The sequence below is a fragment of the Leucoraja erinacea genome, chromosome 11, assembly GCF_028641065.1.
Source record: "Leucoraja erinacea ecotype New England chromosome 11, Leri_hhj_1, whole genome shotgun sequence".
In the NCBI taxonomy this organism is placed as follows: domain Eukaryota; kingdom Metazoa; phylum Chordata; class Chondrichthyes; order Rajiformes; family Rajidae; genus Leucoraja; species Leucoraja erinaceus.
In genome coordinates this window covers 24,082,361-24,100,823 of record NC_073387.1, presented here as the reverse complement: position 1 = coordinate 24,100,823, position 18,463 = coordinate 24,082,361, and the positions used below count along the sequence as shown (strand labels likewise).

Below are 18,463 nucleotides of genomic sequence, written 5' to 3'. Positions count from 1 at the left end.
CCCACGCAGTCACAGGGAGAACGTGCAAACTCCATGCACAGACGACACCCGAGGTCAGGATCGAACCCGCGATCCTGGCACTGTAAGGCAGTGGCTCTACCCGCTGCTCCACTGTGCCACCTTCTGCCATCTTGTTTGTGCTTTGCCTGAAAGATGATGCCAGCTATTCAATAATAATATCCAAAGACTGAATAGGATGAATAAAGCCCTGCCCTCTAATCCTTGACATTTCCACCCTGGGGGGAAAAGGTTCTGACTGTCTATCCTATCTATGTCTCCCATATTTTCCAGAGAAAACAATCCAAGTCTGACCAACCTCACCACACAGCTAAACACTCTCTAATCCAGGCAGCATTCTGGTAAACTTTCTCTGTACCCTCTCTAAAGCCTCCACATCCTTCCTGCAATAGGATGACCAGAACTGTACGTAATGCTCCAAATGTGGTCCTGAATGCTTCCTGACTCTTATACTCAAGAGGGGAAAAAAGACACGAATCCTGGAGAAATCCAGCAGTTTAGGCAGTATCCCCATAATTTTAACGTATCCCACCTCACCTATATCCACCTATCACTCGCCAGCCTCTGTCCTGTCACCCCCTCTCTTCCAGATTTCTTTCCCCCCATCCTACCACAATCAGCATATTGTGTCTTTTTTTGTAAACCAACATCTGCAGTTCCTAGTGTCTCTCTCTCTTTGATTCTGTTGGTACCCTTATCAAGTCAAGTCAAGTTTATTTGCTTTTATCTGCCATCTTGACTTGACTTGACTCGATCGTCGCACTCGGTAAACCACAGGGCCTGTTTTTGTGCTGTATCTCTGAACGAAACTTAACTAAGGTTGGTTATTGTGAGGGTTTGCTGGAAGTTGTACCCGTTTCTGGAATTTGAGTTGCTGTGGTGTTGGATCACAGGTGCCCTGGTGGATCAGGGGGTGTTCGAAGATCTGACGAGGGAACACCTTCCTCTCCTGTACGAGTGGATGCAGGAGCTGGGAGTCATCGGCACCATCTCCCTCTCCTGGTTCCTCACCCTCTTCCTCAGCGTCATGCCCTTCGACAGTGCCGTGGTGGTGGTCGACTGCTTCTTCTACGAGGGCATCAAGGTCATTTTCCAGGTGTCCCTGGCCGTGCTTGACGCCAACCTGGACCTGCTGCTCAGCTGCTCCGACGAGGGAGAAGCCATGACCATCCTCGGCAGGTGATTGGTTGTTTACGTCGCCACAATAACCCAAGCCAGCCTATCGGACATTGGCTCTCTCGCCCCTACTGACTCTGCTTCCCATTCCCATTCTGCACCTGATCCAAATCCCACCATTTGGTCCGCCATGGCCTTCCGGATCTCCCGGATGCTAACAACTGTAACTCCCCTTCCTGTTCCCACGCTGACCTTTCTGTCCTGGACCTCCTCCACTGTCAGAGTGAGGCCACATGCAAACTGGAGGAACAGAACCTCATATTCTACAAAGAAGCTTACAAACTAACAGTATGAACATAGAATTCTCTATTATAAGTAACTACTACTTACACTTTCCTTCCCTCCAACTTTGTCCCCTTCCTCCACTCTAGTTGTTTATCACAGTTCCCCTCAAGATCACATCTTCCCTAGCCAGCAGTGGGCCTACCAGACAACGCCTAGCCTTAGTCATTTGACTCTTATAGAGATATACAACTTCTCTAAACCTTTTCTATCCATGTACCTGTCCAAGTGTATTTTTAATGTTGTTTTAGTACCTGCCTCAACTACCTCATCTGGCAGCTCAATCCATACACTCACCACCGTCTGTCTGAAAAAGTTGCCCCTCAGGTTCCTATTAAATCTTTCCCCTCTCATCCTAAACCTACAGTATGTCCTCTGGTTCTCGAACCCCTGCTCGAGCTAAAATACTCTGTGCACGTCCACTCCGCATTCATGCCTCCCCCCCCCCCCCCCCCCCCCCCCCCCCCCCCCCCCCCCCCCCCCCCCCCCCCCCCCCCCCGCACTCACTGCCAGATCAGGTCCAGCCTCTAAAGCCCAGTCCCAGTTTGTCCATCCCCTTCACAGATGCTGCCTGACCCACTGAGTTCCCCCAGCACTTTGTGTTTTGCACATGAATCAACTATCTCCAGTTCCTTGTGTCTCCTTTTATCACCCGTTCATCCATTTGGACAGATATGTGGACAGGAAGGGTTTAGAGGAATATGGGCCAAATGCAGGCAAAAGGGACTAGCCCAGAATGCCAACCAAGAAGGCTTCTGACCCAAAACATCACCCATCCTTTTACTCCAGAGATGCTGCCTGACCCCTTGAGTTATTCCAGCATTTTGGTGCCAACCAACTTAGTTAGCATGGGCACGTTGGGCCATAAGATCTGTTTCCTTTGACTCTATGACTGACTCTTGCAGAGAGATACAGCTCTGGAACAGGCCCTCGACCCCATCTAATCCAGTCTGACCATCAACCACTGATGGTCCTTTTTTTTATTTTTATTTCTTCCAACGCTCCTGAAAATTACCCTCTAAACCTTCCTATGGATATACATATATTGGAATATCTTTTAGCAGTTGTTTTTAGAATTTTGAGCATTGGTTCTTACACAAAACAGAAAGTGCTGGAGGAACTCAGCGGGTCGGGCAGCATCTGTAGAGGGAATGGGCAGGTGACGTTTCGGGTTGGGACCATTCTTTCGCGATCAGGCATTTGTTCCCGCGTTTTCGCGATGACTGAAGTTGGGAATAAGTTAACTGTTCATTGGGCTGTCGAATGTGACTCCTTCAATCACTGTTGAATTTGACTCATTTCATAAGTTTATTAGTAATTGGAGCAGAGGTAGGACATTCGGCCCATTGAGTCTACTCTGCCATTCAATCATTGCCAATCTATCTTTTCCTCTCAACCCAATCTCCTGCCTTCTCCCTGTAACCCCTGACATCAGTCAAGTATCTGTCAATCTCTGCCTTAAAAATACCCTATGACGGCCTGCACAGCCGTCTGTGGCAATGAATTCCACAGATTCTAAAGGTACGTCTTTTTTATTCTAAGGCTGTGCCCTCTCGTCTTAGACTCTCCCATTAGTGGAAACATCCTCTCCACATCCACTCTATCCAGGCCAAATAGGCAGCCTTGATAGGTTCTTGATAAGTGATGGCGTGTCAAAGGTTATGGGGAGTAGCCAGGAGAATGGGGTTGAGAGGGAAACATAGATCAGTCATGATCGAATGGTGGAGTAGAATCGATGGGCTGAATGAATGAATTCTGCTTCAATGTCAGGGTTTTAGGGTCTTATTTGCAGTGACCGCTGTTTGGAGTAATTTGACTGTTGGTTCTCCCCAGGTACCTGGACAATATTTGCAACAAGCAGGCTGCCTCGCCTCCCATCCCGCACCTCCACGCCCTACTCACCAGCGGTGATGACACCCCGACACAGGTCGACGTCTTTGAACTGATCAAGGCGTCGTACGAGGTGAGTGGTGACGTGGAACATCAGACTTTCTCTCGTCCACCAGTAGACCAGGCCTGATGGAGCCAATGGCCCACTCTACTTTGGGAACCAGAGCAATGTAGTTGCTGCCTCACAGTGCCAGAGACCCAGATTCGATCCTGACCTCAGGTGCTGTTTGTACGTTCTCCCTGTGATCACGTGGGTTTTCTCCAGGTGCTCCGGTTTCCTCCCAGACTTCAAACGTGGAGGTATGTAGGTTGGGGTTGAGAGTGCTACATCTCTAAAGTAAACTAAACTAAATTGCTCTTGTTTATAACTTACTTTGTGTTCTGCTGCCTAAACCAAATCATAGAGCTGTGGAGCATGGCATCGGCCCTTTTGGCCCATCTTGTCTATACTAGCCAGCTTGTGTGAGAAGCACTGCTGTTACTGACCCTCTGTTGTTGGGCGACTTGTTCAGAGAGGGTAGGTTGGGGTCAATGTGAGTTTAGTTTATTGTCACGTGTACAGAGGTACAGTGAAAAGCTGTTGTTGCGTGCTAACCTGTCAACGGAAAAACTAAACATGATTACAATCAAGCCGTCCACAGTGTACAGATACAGGATAAACGGAATAATGTTTAATGCAAGATAAAGTCCAGTGAAGTCCGATTAAAGATACTCCGAGGGTCTCCAATGAGGTAGATGGGAGGTCAGGACCACTCACTAGTTGGTGATAGGATGGTTCAGTTGCCTGATAACAGCTGGGAAGCAACTGTCCCTGAATCTGGAGGTGTGTGTTTTCACGCTCTGCTCTGTACCTCTTACCTGATGGGAGGGGGGAGGAGAGGGAGTGACAGGTCCTTGATTATGCTGGTGGCCTTGCCAAGGCAGCGTGAAGTGTAGAAGGAGTCAATGGAAGGGAGTTTGGTTTCTGCGATGGTCTGGGCTGCGTCCACGACTCTCGGCAATTTCTTGTGGTCTTGGATGGAGCTGTTCCCAAACCATGCTGTGATGCATCCGGATAAAATGCTTTCTACGGCACATCTGTGGAAGTTGGTTAGGGTTGTTGGGGACCTGCCGAACTCCAAAGCCTTCTAAAGAAGTAGAGGCGTTGGTGTGCCTTCTTGGCCTTTGCTTCAATAAATCTGGTCCACGGTAAGTTGCTGGTGATATTTATTCCTAGGAACTTGAAGCTTCCAACCATCTCTACTTCAGTCCCTTCAATGTATGTACCACTGGTGTGTGTGTGTACCGCTTTGCTTCCTGAAGTCGATCCCTATCTCCTTTGTGCAGCACACAAGAAAAAGCTTTGCACTGTGCCTCGGTAGGCGGGACAATTAACTAAACTAAAATCCTGCCTTCGTGGGGCAGGCATCGTTCTCGAAGGTCTCCAGCTCTGGTCTTATGGGTCGGTGAGGTGGGAGGTGAGGGTCATGGGGTCAGAGTTCGTGGGCTGAGATCACTGCCCTCAGAGGCCGCTTTGTTCTTTGTCCGTGCAGAAATTCGGAGCGATCCAGGCAGGGGCCATCGAACAGATGCGGTTCAAGCAGCGACTGAAGGTGATACAGACGCTGGAAGATTCGGCCAAGCGGAGCGTGGTAAGCGAAGCTCACCACGTGGGCTCGGACGGGAGAGTCATACAGCACAGGAGCAGGCCCTTCAGCCCAACCCACCCATACCGACCAACATGCCCCATCTACACCAAGGTCATAAGGAATAGGTGTAGAATTGGGCCATTTGGCCCATCAAGTCTACTCCGCCATTCAATCATGGCTGATCTATCTCTCCATCCTAACTCCATTCTCCTGCCCTCTCCCCATAACCTCTGACACCTGTAGTCCTACCTACCCGTATTTGGCCCATATCCCTCCAAACAATAATAAAAAGTAACTGCAGAACCTGGTTTACACCATAGATGGATACAAAGTGCTGGAGTAACTCAGCAGGTCAAGCAGCATCTCTGGAGAATTAGGATACATGATGTTTTGGGTCGAAACATTCCTCAATCTAAAGTTTCTTTCACTGACCGACATTGATTTTTATTTCCAGGTGCGTGCGATTCTGACGGACACGGCCTTCAGCATTGAGGAGCTGGAGGACCTCTACGTACTATTCAAGGTTAGAGCTGTGGATTAATTGAAAGATACAGCACGGAAATAGGCCGTTCAGCCCAGCGACTCCATGCTGACCCTCAATCACCTGTTCACACCACCTCTACGTTATCCCACATTTTTATCCACTCCCTACACACTAGGGACAATTTACAGAGGGCCAATTAAACTCCAAACCCATATGTCTTTGGGATGTGGGAGGAAACCAGAGCACCCGGAGAAAACCCAGTCACAGGGAAAACGTGCAAACTCCACACCGGCAACACCAAGGTCGGGATCGAACCTACGTCTCTGACACCTTGGGGCAGCAGCTCGACCCACTGCGCCACCATGCCGCCCTCTTGGGACGCTATTAATGAATGGCGCCTTTAGCAGGTGATTAGCTTAGAATTAGTTTGGGATAATTTCCTGGGTGAAAAGGTAGGAGAAAAGGCAGAGACCCGGGTTCAATCCTGAAGTTCTCTCTGTGTGGACTTTGCACCTTCTCCCCATGACCACGTGGGTTTTCTCTGGATGCTCCGGTTTCCTCCCACATCCCAAAGACTTGCAAGTTGTAGGTTAATTGGCTTTGGTACAAATTGTAAATTGTCCCTAGTGAGTAGAATAATGTTAGTGTACGGGGTGATTGCAGGTCGGCGTGGACTCAGTGGGCCGAATGGCCTGTTTTTTTTTTGCGCAGTGTCTCTAAAGTCTAAAGGGGTTATGTTTGTTGCTCTGTGGCCTGGTGGGCGTTGCGTTGAGGTTTCTGGCCGTCGTGGGGGAGGGTGGTTTGCCGCTCGCGCTGATCCCGCCATGTGCAATGATCTCTCCCCCAGGCCCAGCACATGAGCGGCTGTTACTGGGGCGGAGGCAGCGCGGTGGAGCGGCGGGATCTCAGCGTCCCCTACCTGGAGCAATTCCGCATCGACAGCGCACAGTTCTGCCAGCTCTTCACTGCCCTCAAGCCCTGGGCATGTGGGCCCCACTCCCCCATACTGGCACAACGCCTCTTCCGTCTGATCAACTGCAGCACAGACTCGCTCATTGGCTTCAAGGAGTTCGTCACAGGCCTGAGTATGTGCCCTCTCCTCCACTCCCCTCTCACTCCCTCTCCCCTCTTCCCTCTCCACCTTCCCCCTCCCCATCCCTCCCCCCTACCCTCTTCCCCCCCCTGCCGTTTTCCCCATTGTCTCCCCACCCCTTTGCCCCTCCTGGTTCCCCGTGGCACTGGGTGGTGGCGGGGTGAATGACTGCCCTGCGTTGACCCCTCACTCTCCCACAGGTGGGATGTACCACGGGGACCTGGCCGCCAAGCTGAAGGTGTTGTACAGACTACACCTGCCGCCAGGTAAGAACGAGTACCCCTCCCTCCCTCGCCCACTCTGCTCCCCCACCTACCCACCTCCCTCTCTCTCCCTTTTGCACCTCCCTTTACATTTGGAAGATAGGAATGGTCCACGCCGACCAAGATACCCCATCTACACTGGTCCCATCTGCCCGCGTTTGGTCCATATCCCTCTAAACCTTTCCTAGCCGTGTATAGTTACAAATGACACATGGGACAGGTACATGGATAGGAAGGATTTGGAGGGATATGTGTCAAGCACGGGCAGGTGGTTCTAGTGTAGATGAGGCCTCTTGGTTGGCCTATTTCTGCACTGTATGGTCTATGAGGGGGGAAAGAGATTTAATAGGAACCTGAGGGATAACTTTTTCACTGGGGGTGGTGGGTGTATGGAACGAGCTGCCAGAGGAGATAGTTGTGGCAGGTACCTTACATAACAACATTTAAGAGGCATTTAGACAGGTACATGGATAGGGAAGGTTTAGAGAGATATGGACCAAACGCGGGCAGATGGGACTAGTGAAGATGGGGCAAGTGAAACTCGAAGATGATCACCTGAAACTTGGGAGACTTGACTCAAGTTGGGCTTTGCTTCCACAGACACTGGTCAGACCCCAACACTTCGGTCCAACTCGTCCATACCGACACACATACACGGTCAGCGTCCGAGGTCAGGATCGAACCTGTGTCTCTGGCGTTGTGAAGTGGGGGGGGGGGGGGGGGGGCGGGGGGCTCTACCCGCAGCACCTTGCTGCCTCTGTACAGAGAGAGAAACATTTAAAGTCGGGACTCCCAAGCAAGCTATTCACCTGGGAGGTGCGGTGATCATTCCTGGTTCCGTTGCGGAATTGCCAGCTGCAGCCACACAGTACACCGCTGTTTGGGAGCCCAGCCTCCACGAGGCCACAATGTTTAATTGCCATCTGTACTGACAATGGAACTAATTATTTCACAGCTATTTGGCCGGAAGAAGAATCGGCGCTGGAAGCCACTCGGTACTTCACGGAAGAAACTCCAAGGGACAAGCCTTGCGGTAGGTGTATAAGACAAACTCTCCTACTGTTGCCACCTCTATTGTCCATTTATTTGTCTTTGTTTTCGTTTGTATATACTGAACTTTTCTTTGTTCCTTATAATGGGGTTTTACAGAGTACTATGTTTACATATCTGTTGTGCTGCTGTAAGTAAAAATGTATGTTCTATTTCGGGACATACGACAATTAAACACTCTTGACCACCCTCCTCTTCCCCTAGAAGCCTGAGGTGTACAAGATCATGAGGGGCATAGCTAGGGTAAATGCACAGTCTTTTACCCAGAGCAGGAGAATCAAGAACCAGATGACATGGGTCTAAGGTGAGGGAGGAATGATTTAATAGGAACCTGATGGGTAACTTTTTCACGCAAAGGGTGGTGGGTGTATGGAACGAGCTGCCAGACGAGCTGCGATAGATCCCCTCGATGGTGGGGAGGTCAGAGCCGATGATGGACTGGGCAGGAATTATCACAACGTTTAAGATACATTGCTTGCTTGCTGCAGCACAACAGAGTATTGTAAGCATAAATACAGAACAGGTCAGTGTGTCTATATAGCATAGACCATATAGATACACATAAATAAACAGATAAAGTGCAATAGGCTGTTGTAGTTCAGAGTTTGTTTGATGGCTAGTTTAATAGCTGATGGCTGTGCGGAAGAAGCTGTTCCTGAACCTGGATGAACCAGATTTCAGGCTCCGGAACCTTCTACCTGATGGCAGCGGAGAGATAAGTGTGTGGCTAGGATGGTGTGGGTCCTTGATGATGTTGGCAGCCTTTTTGAGGCAGCGTCTGCGATAGGTCCCTTCGATGGCGGGAGGTCAGAGCCGATGATGGACTGGGCAGTGGTCACAACTTTTTGCATTCTTTTCCGCTCCTGGACACTCAAGTTGCCGAACCAAGCCACAATGCAACTGGTCAGCATGCTCTCTACTGCGCACCTGTAGAAGTTCGAGAGAGTCCTCTTTGACATACCGACTCTCCGTAATCTTCTCAGGAAGTAGAGGCACTGATGTACTTTCTTTATAATTGCATCAGTGTGCTGGGACCAGGAAAGATCTTCGGAAATATGCACACCAGGAATTTGGAAGTTCTTGACCCTTTCCACCGTTGATATGAACGGGATTGCTGGTCCCTATCCTACCCCTTCCAAAGTCCACAATCAGTTCCTTGGTTTTACTGGTGTTGAGAGCCAGGTTATTGTGCTGGCACCATTTGGTCAATCGGTCGATATCACTTCTGTACTCTGACTCATCATCATCAGTGATTCGTCACACAACAGTGGTGTCGTCGGCGAACTTGATGATGGAGTTCGCACTATGTCCGGCTATGCAGTCATGAGTATGGAGTGAGTACAGCAGGGGGCTGCACACGCAGCCTTGAGGTGCTCCCGTTCTGATTGTTATCGAGGATGTCACATTTCTACCAGTACGGACAGATATAGTACGGACAATACAATACAGACAGGTCTGTGGATGAGGAAGTCGACGATCCAATTGCAGAGGGATGCGCAGAGACCTAGATCTGAGTGCTTGGTAACCAGCTTTGGAGGGGATGATGGTGTTAAATGCCGAGCTGTAGTCAATGAATAACAGCCTGACATATGAGTTTTTGTTGTCCAAGTGGTCCAGGGCGGAGTGGAGAGCCAATGAGATCGCATCCACCGTTGATCTGTTGTGGCGGTAAGCGAACTGTAGTGGGTCGAGGTTTTTGTCGAGGTAGGAGTTGATTTGTGCCATAATCAACCTCTTGAAGCACTTCATCACCACAGACGTTAGTGCCACTGGTCGATAGTCATTGAGGCACGTCTCCTTGCTCTTCTTGGGCATCAGTATAATTGATGCCCTTTTAAAGCTGTTGGGAACTTCAGACCTCAGAAGTGAGAGGTTGAAAATGTCCGTAAAACCTCCAGCCAGTTGGTCTGCACAGGTTTTTAGAACACGACTGGGTATAACATCATGTTCAGGTGCTTTCCGAGGGTTCACCCCCCTGAAGGGTCTTCTGACGTCGGCCTCTGTGACTGTGAAATACCATCACAGCGAATGGGGGCTCGGGAAGGCACATCTGTGTTCTCCCTATCAAAGCGTGCGTAAAACACATTGAGTCGTCAGGGAGTGATGCTTGGCTGACAATTGAGCTGCCTCCTGATTTCGCCTTGTAGGAGGTGATGGCATTCAAGCCTCGCCACAGTTGCTGAACATCCGTCTCATCCTCCAGCTTGGAGCAACAGTCCCTTTTGGCCTTTTTGATGGCCTTACCAAGGTCATATCTGAACTTCTTGTAGACCTCTGCATCTCCAGACCTGAATGCCTGGTATCTGGACTTCAGAAGAATGCAGATCTCATGGTTCATCCAAGGTTTCTGATTGGGAAACACTCGGAAGGTTTTTGTTGGGATGCAGTCCTCTACGCATTTCTTTATGAAGTCTGTAACGACTGTGGCATATTCATTCGGGTCCGTTGCCGAGTCCCTGAACATTGCCCAGTCTACAGACTCCAAACAGTCCTGGAGTTATTCCTCTGACCCCCCCCCCCCGACCAGCTCTGTACAGTCCTCACCTCCGGGGTTGCGCTCTTCAATTGCTGCCTGTAGGCAGGAAGAAGCAGCACCGCGGTATGGTCGGATTTACCGAAGTGAGGGCGAGGGATAGAACGATAGGCGTCTTTGATGGTCGTGCAGCAGTGGTCGAGGGTGTTTGATCCTCTGGTGCTGCGGGAGACATGTTGATGGAAGTTAGGTAGCGATTTCTTCATGTTGGCATTGTTGAAGTCCCCGACTATGGTAGTAAACGCCTCGGGGTAAGCCATCTGGTGCTTGTTGACCACGGCGTGCAGCTTCCCCAGTGCCAGATGGACATCAGCCTGGGGAGGGATGTAGACCGCGGTCAGGATGATGGAGGTGAATTCCCTCGGTAGGTAGAAGGGACGACACTTCACAGCCAGGTGTTCCAGGTGGGGAGAGCAGGAGTTGGACAGGACTGCCACGTCTGAACACCACGCAGAGTTGACCATGAGGCAGACGACCCCTCCTCTCCCTTTCCCAGATGCCAGTGTACGGTCCATGCGATGGATGGAGAACCCTTCAGGCTGGACCGCTGAGTCTGGGGAGCTGGGGGTGAGCCATGTCTCTGTGAAACAGAACACAGAGCATTCCCTCAGCTCCATTTGGTAAAGCAGCCTTGACCTTAAGTCCTCCACTTTGTTTTCAAGGGACTGTACATGTGCCAGTAGGATGGTAGGCAGAGGGGGCCGAAGTCCCCTGCGCTTCAGTCTGACCTGAAGTCCTGCCCGTCGGCCACGTTTCCGGACACAATGGAGGCCTCTCCATTGTTTCCAGGTACTGTGTTTACTGTACCTGCTGTTTCTGCGAACCTGCGCTGGAACGGGAATTCCCTTGCAGATGGCAGCTCCAGCTCCGTTGTGATCGGGGATTCCCTCACAGTCGGCAGCTCCAGCTCCATTGCTCCTGGAATATGGTACATGGATAGGAAAGGTTTAGAGGGATATGGGCCAAACGCAGGTATGTGTGACTAGTGTAAGTGGGACATTTTTGTTGGCTTGGGCAAGTTCGGCCGAATGGCCTGTTTCTGTGCTGTATGACAATGACTATACATGGAGAAATTAAGTCAAACTCAAGTACAAAATAGGCAGAGCAAAGGGGAAAGATAGAGTGCAGAATATAGTTCTCAGCGTTGTAGGGATTTGAACACGTTGGTCCAATTGAGTAATTTTATTTGGTACGTTTGTTCATAGAAACGTAGAAACATAGAAAATAGGTGCAGGAGGAGGCCATTCGGCCCTTCGAGCCAGCACCGCCATTCATCTATCTAACTCTTAAATCCATCCAGTGACTTGTCCTCCACTGCCCTCTGTGGCAGAGAATTCCATAAATTCACAACTCTGAGTGAAAAAGTTTTTTCTCACCTCAGTCTTAAATGACCTCCCCTTTATTCTAAGACTGTGGCCCCTGGTTCCGGACTCGCCCAACATTGGGAACATTTTTCCTGCATCTAGCTTGTTCTGAGGAGTGATCTTGATTTCTTCCAGATGGAGCGGCACCTGGTGGACCACGGATAGAAGAGGGAGCGGGGAACGGGAGATCAGAGACAGGTACTGTGGGTTTATCTGACAACTCCATACGTTCACGGAACATTTTGTAGTCGGTAAATTAATAAATTTGCATCTTGACCGTATGACTGGATGAAGTCTTCACCATTGAGGGGGCTTCTGATGAACTAGGCCTCAGTACGATAATTCATCGAGAGGTTAAGGAAAGACTTGCATCTGTGGAGAACTTTCTTCAGCCTTGGTTGTCCTAAAGTGCTCCATAACTGGAGGGGTCGTCAGTTGTAGGTACCTCAACGGATCAGGCAGCATCTCTGGGGAACATGGATAGGTGATGTTTCAGGTCGGGTCTCCCGTTGGAGAGAGGAGAACTTCTTCGAAGCAGACGTAGGAAAGATTACTAAGCAGTTTTCTCTCTGTGCAGATGAGAAGAGCGATTCACATGACTACAGATACCACCTGAGGGTGTGGGCGCGCGAGAGAGAGGGCACCAAGCAGACCATTAAAGAGTTGACTAAAATGAATCAGGTAAATATCACAGAAGGAAATGGCTGTTGTGTCGATATCCTGTTACACACATCCCTCCCCCTGTACACATATACACACACCTACCCTGTACATACAGCTCATTCCATACACACACTGGGAGGGGGGTGCCTGTGTGTGTGTGCCTGTATCTATGTGTGTCTGTCAGTGTGTGTGTATGTATATACGTAAGTATAATATATATGTACAGGGGGAAGGGGTGTGTATTTGCGCGTATATATATATATATATATATATATATATATTGGGGTGGTGTGTCAATTTGTATATTACTGGGGTGGTGTGTGTGTATATATGTACTGGGGGAGGTGTGCCTGTGTGTGTCTATGTATTGGGGTGGTGTGGGTCTCTACATATACGGGGGGGAGGGGGGGGGAGGTGAGGTGTGTGTGTTTTGCTCAGGATTCCAGCATGTGCTAACCCCTCCTCCTTCTCCCCTCCACAGGAGCAGTTTATTGAGCTGTGCAAGACCATGTACAACCTGTTCAGCGAGGCAGCGGGTGAGAGTGAGCTGTACCAGGCCATTGCCACTGTTGCCACACTGCTGCTGCAGATTGGCGAGGTGGGCAAGCAGTTTGCCCGGCCCGCCCAGCGGCCGTGTCTGAGTGCGGGGGGCCGGGGCACCCTGGACCTGGCCGGGGACCTCCTGAACGACGCGCTGAAGGATCGTACGGAGGGGCCGGCCTTGGAGAAGACCCCGCTATCGGAGGAGGAGGGGCAGGATGACACTTCCATGTCCTCCTACTCCATGGTCAGCTCGGGCTCGCTGCCCGGCGAGGAGCTCTCCGATGAGGCGGTGCTGGTCAGCTGTGAGCTGCCAGGGATTCCCACCGCTCCCCAGCGCCCCCCCGAAGCTGAGTGGTCCATCTCCTTTGAGCAGATCCTGGCCTCCGTCCTGACCGAACCGGTTCTGGTCGGCTTTTTCGAGAGGCGGGTGGACATAGCCTCGAAGATCGTCGCCTGCAAGGGTCAGAGGGTGATGGAGCGGCAGGTCAGCTCGTCCAGTGAGCAAGAGTTTGCTTCGTCCACCAGCTGACTCAACCCAGCCCGTCCAACACCAACGTTCGGGAGGAGCTTCCTAACAACTCCACCGTCCTCGAGCATTAAATCCACTCCACAGCCACGTCCCACCACGGACATCGATTGTCCTCGAGAATTTGTCCACTGAGATCTTCACCCATTTCTACGGGACTGGTGGGTTTGTAGCCCTGATTCCTGCCAATCATCTGACGAAGGGTCCCGACCCGAAATGTCACCCATCCATTCTCTGTCCAGAGATGCTGCCTGGCCCGCTGAGTTACTCCAGCACTTTGTGTCTACCTTTGGTGTAAGTCAGAAGACACACTTTGTGATTGTCCTCGACTGAGTATTGACCTGATCTTGGCCTTTGTCTGGTGAGATCTCCATCAATGAGAAGGACACAAGGAGTCCTGGTTCCTGATTTTAATGACAATACTCTATCTTAACACATTATATACAATTGAAGAGAACATTTTTATATCTATTTATATAAATTCCCCATGCCGCTGACGTATTTGTAGATCCTGGAAATTGCCTGTTGCCTCTAACCAGTATGGCTGTCTTAGTTTAGTATAGAGATACAGTGTGGAAACAGGCCCTTCAGCCCACCGGGTTCGTGCCTCCCAGCGATCCCCATACACTAACACAATCCTACACACTAGGGACAATTTACAATTATACCAAGCCAATTAACCTACAAACTTTGTGTAGGTGAAAACTGGAGATCCCGGAGAAAACCCACGCAGGTCACAGGGAGAATGTATAACTCAGTGCAGACAGCACCCATGGTCAGGATCGAACCCAGGTCTCTGACGCTGTTAGGCAGCAACTCTACTGCTGCGGCACCGTGTCTGTGTACCAGATGTTTGCACACAGGCGTGTGACACAGGGCTGCATTACCCTGAGTAAATCCACCTCTGGAACAAGCGGAAATATTTCACGTTAGCTGAATGTCCACAGTCCGACACACAATGAAGGAAAGACCAGAAAAAGGACACAAAACTGCTTTGGTAACTCAGTGGGTCAGGCAGCATCTCTGGAGAACATGGGTAGGTGACATTTCAGGCCGGGACCCTTCTTCAGACCGGAAACGTCACCCATCCTATTTCTCCAGAGATGCTGCCTGGCCCGCAGAGTTACTCCAGCACATTGTGCCCTTTTCTGTAAAGTAGCATCTGCTATTCCTTGTTTCTACATTTTGTCTGCTCCACTGTGAAATCTCCCCCAGGTGTGCCGACTTTGAAGAAATTCTCCTCTTCTCTCCGTCGGGAGTTCTGTGAGACCCTCTCTCACTGCTCCCCCTCTGTGATTCCTGCTTCTCTCCACCTTTCCATGTTTTCCAGAGATGCTGCCTAACCCGCTGCATTACTCCTGCATTTGTGCCCCTTTTTTTTTATAAACTAGCATCTGCAATTCCTTGTTTCTACAAGGAAAGACCAGAAGAGTGTGTGGAGAGTAAAGGGATCAGTATTAACTGTACAGCATTGGAATGAATGTACTGCTGGGACAAGCGTGTTATATGGCCTCGGGTTATGGAGATTTGGGTCGGGGGGGGCAGAACACTACCAGCCAGCCACGATTGTCACCCCCTGTGATGGATCACAGTTTAGTGAGTGCAAGGGGCCGGTGGGGAGACTCTGTGCCCACATGGAGCAGAGCCTTGGATTAGTTTACGAGATTCATCGATGTGGGATGGGTTAGAATTGTATGGGCAGATGCAAAGGGTGCTCATGTGCGGGTGCCCAGTGATGGGAGCCAGGGAACAGGGAAATGCTCTGGGTCAGCGTGTCTCAGTGAGGTACTGTGCTTGTGTTCATTCTTTCTGGCACTTGACACTTTACCGCATGCACACGCATGCAGACACTCACATGCATGCTCACACACACACACACACATACCTTCCCACTTAGACATTTTAAGACACACTTAGACATACCTTTAGAAAGGAGATGAGGAAGAATTTATTTTTCCAGAGGGTGGTAAATTGTGGATTTCATTGCCACAGACAGCTGTGGAGGCCGTCTTGGGTACATTTAAAGCGGAAATTGACAGGTTCTTGATTAGTCAAGAGTGTTTTATTGTCATATGTCCCAGACAGAACAATGACATTCTTACTTGCCGCAGCACAACATATGTAAACATAGCACTCTGTAAACAATATAATAAATTTAAAAAAAACATACATACATACACATAAAAGCAAACAAACATCAATAAAAAGACAAAACCAGTACACCTGTCTATGTAGTTCAGAGATTATTTGGAGGTTGTAGTACGGGTGTCAAAGGTTAGGGGAGAAGACAGGAGAATGGGATTGAGAAGGGAAAATAGATCAGCCATGATCAAATGGTGGAGTAGGCTCGATGGGCCAAATGGCCTAGTTCTGCTCCTATGACGTGAACCTGTGCCTGTGAAGTTGATGGCCGGTGTTGGTGATGTAGGCTCAGTAGACGAGCCTCTCTCCTGTCTCCGATTGTGTGCAGTCGCCCTTCATCCACTCAGCACCTGCGCTCCTCAGGACAGTCAAACCTCTTGTGAATACATGTCGCAGCAGAGCGAGGACCAGCCTTGTGTTATTGTCAAATACTTCCTTGCACTTTGATGTAAACACTACTAGTGTAGATGAATTAAAGGAACGTTGAATGGTACATTATTGTCATGTGTACCGAGGTACAGTGAAATTATTTCTTGCGTACAGTTCAGTACAAGCATCACTCTACATAATCACAGCTTGGATACAGTGCAAGTGCACAGAAATAGTACACTGAGACAGTACGCAAGAGTCGCCGGATTTGGCGCCATTTTCAACTCCCAGTTGTAGGTGCTGTGTTTCCTGACCTGATCATGAAGGCCCATTGTCCTGGCAACGTTGCATAGTCAGCCTGGCCAAGCGTAGCCACTGGTGTCTTACATAGGGTGCTATAACCTTGTGTTCTGCTTGTGTTGCTTGGTATGGACATTCTCTATTTTAAGTAATAACTCTCACCTTCCCCCTCTCGTTCCCCTGCCCCTCACCCGAATACCAACACATTTTTCCCACCATCTGCCACCCCTTTCACCCTACTCCTTTCCCCTCCTCCAGACACACATCTCCCATCCCAGAGTCCTCCATTCCCCTTTTATTCTCTTTTTATTCTCCTTCAAACCATATCCCTCCCTCCGGCTTGACATTTCACTCCTCGCCTTATCTGACATCCTTTTGTCTCCTTTTCACCTCTAGTAGTTGTCACTTACTCCACGCATCTGATAATCACCTATCACTTGCCTGGCTAAGTGTTCGGCTGGCGACCGGAAGGTAGCCGGTTCGAATCCCGCTTGGAGTGCATACTGTCGTTGTGTCCTTGGGGCAAGACACTTCACCCACCTTTGCCTGTGTGTAAATGTAATGTAATTATGTGAAGCACTTTGGGGTCAATGCAAGTTGACTAAAAATGTGCTATATAAATAAGATTATTATTATTATTATTGCTTTCACCTGCCCACATTTCTTCACTTTTTACCTTACCTTCAAGAAACAGCGAGGGAACAGGCCCTTCGGTCCACCAAATCCATGCCAACCAGTGATCACCCCGTACACTGGCTAGATCTTACACACTAGGGACAATTTACAATTTCACTGAAGCCAATTTACCTACAAACCTGTATGTGTTTGGAGTGTGGGAGGAAACACCTGTGGTCACAGGGAGAACATACAAACACCGTACAGCTTGCACCCGTAGTCAGATTCTAACCTGGTCTCTGGTGCTCAACTGCAGCTACTCTACCGCTGCGCCACTGTGCTTTCTCGTCCAGCTTTCTCCCCCTCCTACTCCCCCACAGATGGCACGGCGGTGCAGCGGTAGAGTTGCTGCTTCACGGTGCCAGAGACCAGGGTTTGATCCTGACCACAGGTGCTGTCTGTATGGAATTTGTGTGTTCTCCCCATGACTGCTTGGGTTTTCCCGGGTGCTCCGGTTTGTGGTAACTGGGCCAGATTATCCGGCTGTTTGTACGTACACTCACTGAGGATGCAGAAAGTGAACGCTGGGAAGCTGCAAGGAAATGATTGTGGATTCCAGAAAGATAAAAACATGATTTCACAAAGTAATCTTCAAAGTCTTTCCCTGCAACTTGGAAGAGCCAGGTTTATACCCGTTTGCTTGGAGATGCGGCTTGAAGGAGTCATGTATCCGCAAGAGCGGAACTCGCTATCAAAACATGGAGGGGACGGGGGACACAATTTTTTGGCGGCCATACGCACATGCGCACACACACACGCGCGAGGCTTCGGAGGCTCAATCCAGCGCTAAAAACGGAGATTTTAAAATCGGGATCAAAAAAACTTGGGGGGGGGGTGTCCCCCACCTCTCAACACATCAGGGGGACGTGTCCCCTCTTCCCCCGCAGGGTTTTCCGCCCCTGTGTATCTGTATAGCACAGGAACAGGCCATTATGCCCACCATCTCCATTCCGGCCAAGGTGGCATATTGGACTTGTCTTAATATCTCTTAAAGTGTTAATTGTATCTGACTCCTCCACTTCTACTGGCAGCGTGTTCCACATTTGTTTATTGTCACGTGTCCTGAGGTCAGTGATGGAAATGGGTTTTAGGAACTAGGGGTACACTAAGGTCCGTGAAGCTGAGGTTGGGAAGGAAGGGGGAGGAGGGGATTGTTTTTATGTGCGGTCATACCCATGTAAGAGTACAAGAATGCATAACTTGTTTATTGTGTATTTGTAATACAGTTTATTGTGTATTATATGCCATAGCTGCTTTCAGAAGAAGCCCGTGCTCGTGGTGTGGAGCCCTCAATGATAGCAAGTTAAGAAATTCTCCTGTGAATTTTATTCAAAGGAATGCGGCGTCATTAAAACACAATTACATTTACTGAGGAATGTGGATCGATGTACTGATGACACATTGTATAACTACGTGTTAACTACTGGCTGTTAACAAGTACCAACAGTGGTAGTTAACAAATCG

The 18,463-nt window shown here is 49.6% G+C and overlaps 1 protein-coding gene across 1 annotated transcript in view; it reads left to right on the top strand.

Annotated features, from left to right (window-relative positions):
• The window catches only part of LOC129701372 (TBC1 domain family member 9B-like), a 35,326-nt gene extending 19,178 nt beyond the window's left edge, over positions 1–16,148 (top strand). Inside the window, exons 14-23 of the mRNA XM_055642509.1 lie at positions 912–1,197; positions 3,310–3,439; positions 4,899–4,997; positions 5,449–5,517; positions 6,326–6,563; positions 6,772–6,837; positions 7,790–7,867; positions 11,917–11,979; positions 12,359–12,462; positions 12,926–16,148. Coding sequence (XP_055498484.1) covers positions 912–1,197; positions 3,310–3,439; positions 4,899–4,997; positions 5,449–5,517; positions 6,326–6,563; positions 6,772–6,837; positions 7,790–7,867; positions 11,917–11,979; positions 12,359–12,462; positions 12,926–13,516 — 1,724 coding nt within the window. The 3' untranslated portion in view covers positions 13,517–16,148. The remainder of the gene's footprint in view (positions 1–911; positions 1,198–3,309; positions 3,440–4,898; positions 4,998–5,448; positions 5,518–6,325; positions 6,564–6,771; positions 6,838–7,789; positions 7,868–11,916; positions 11,980–12,358; positions 12,463–12,925) is intronic.
• Positions 16,149–18,463: the final 2,315 nt, after the last annotated feature.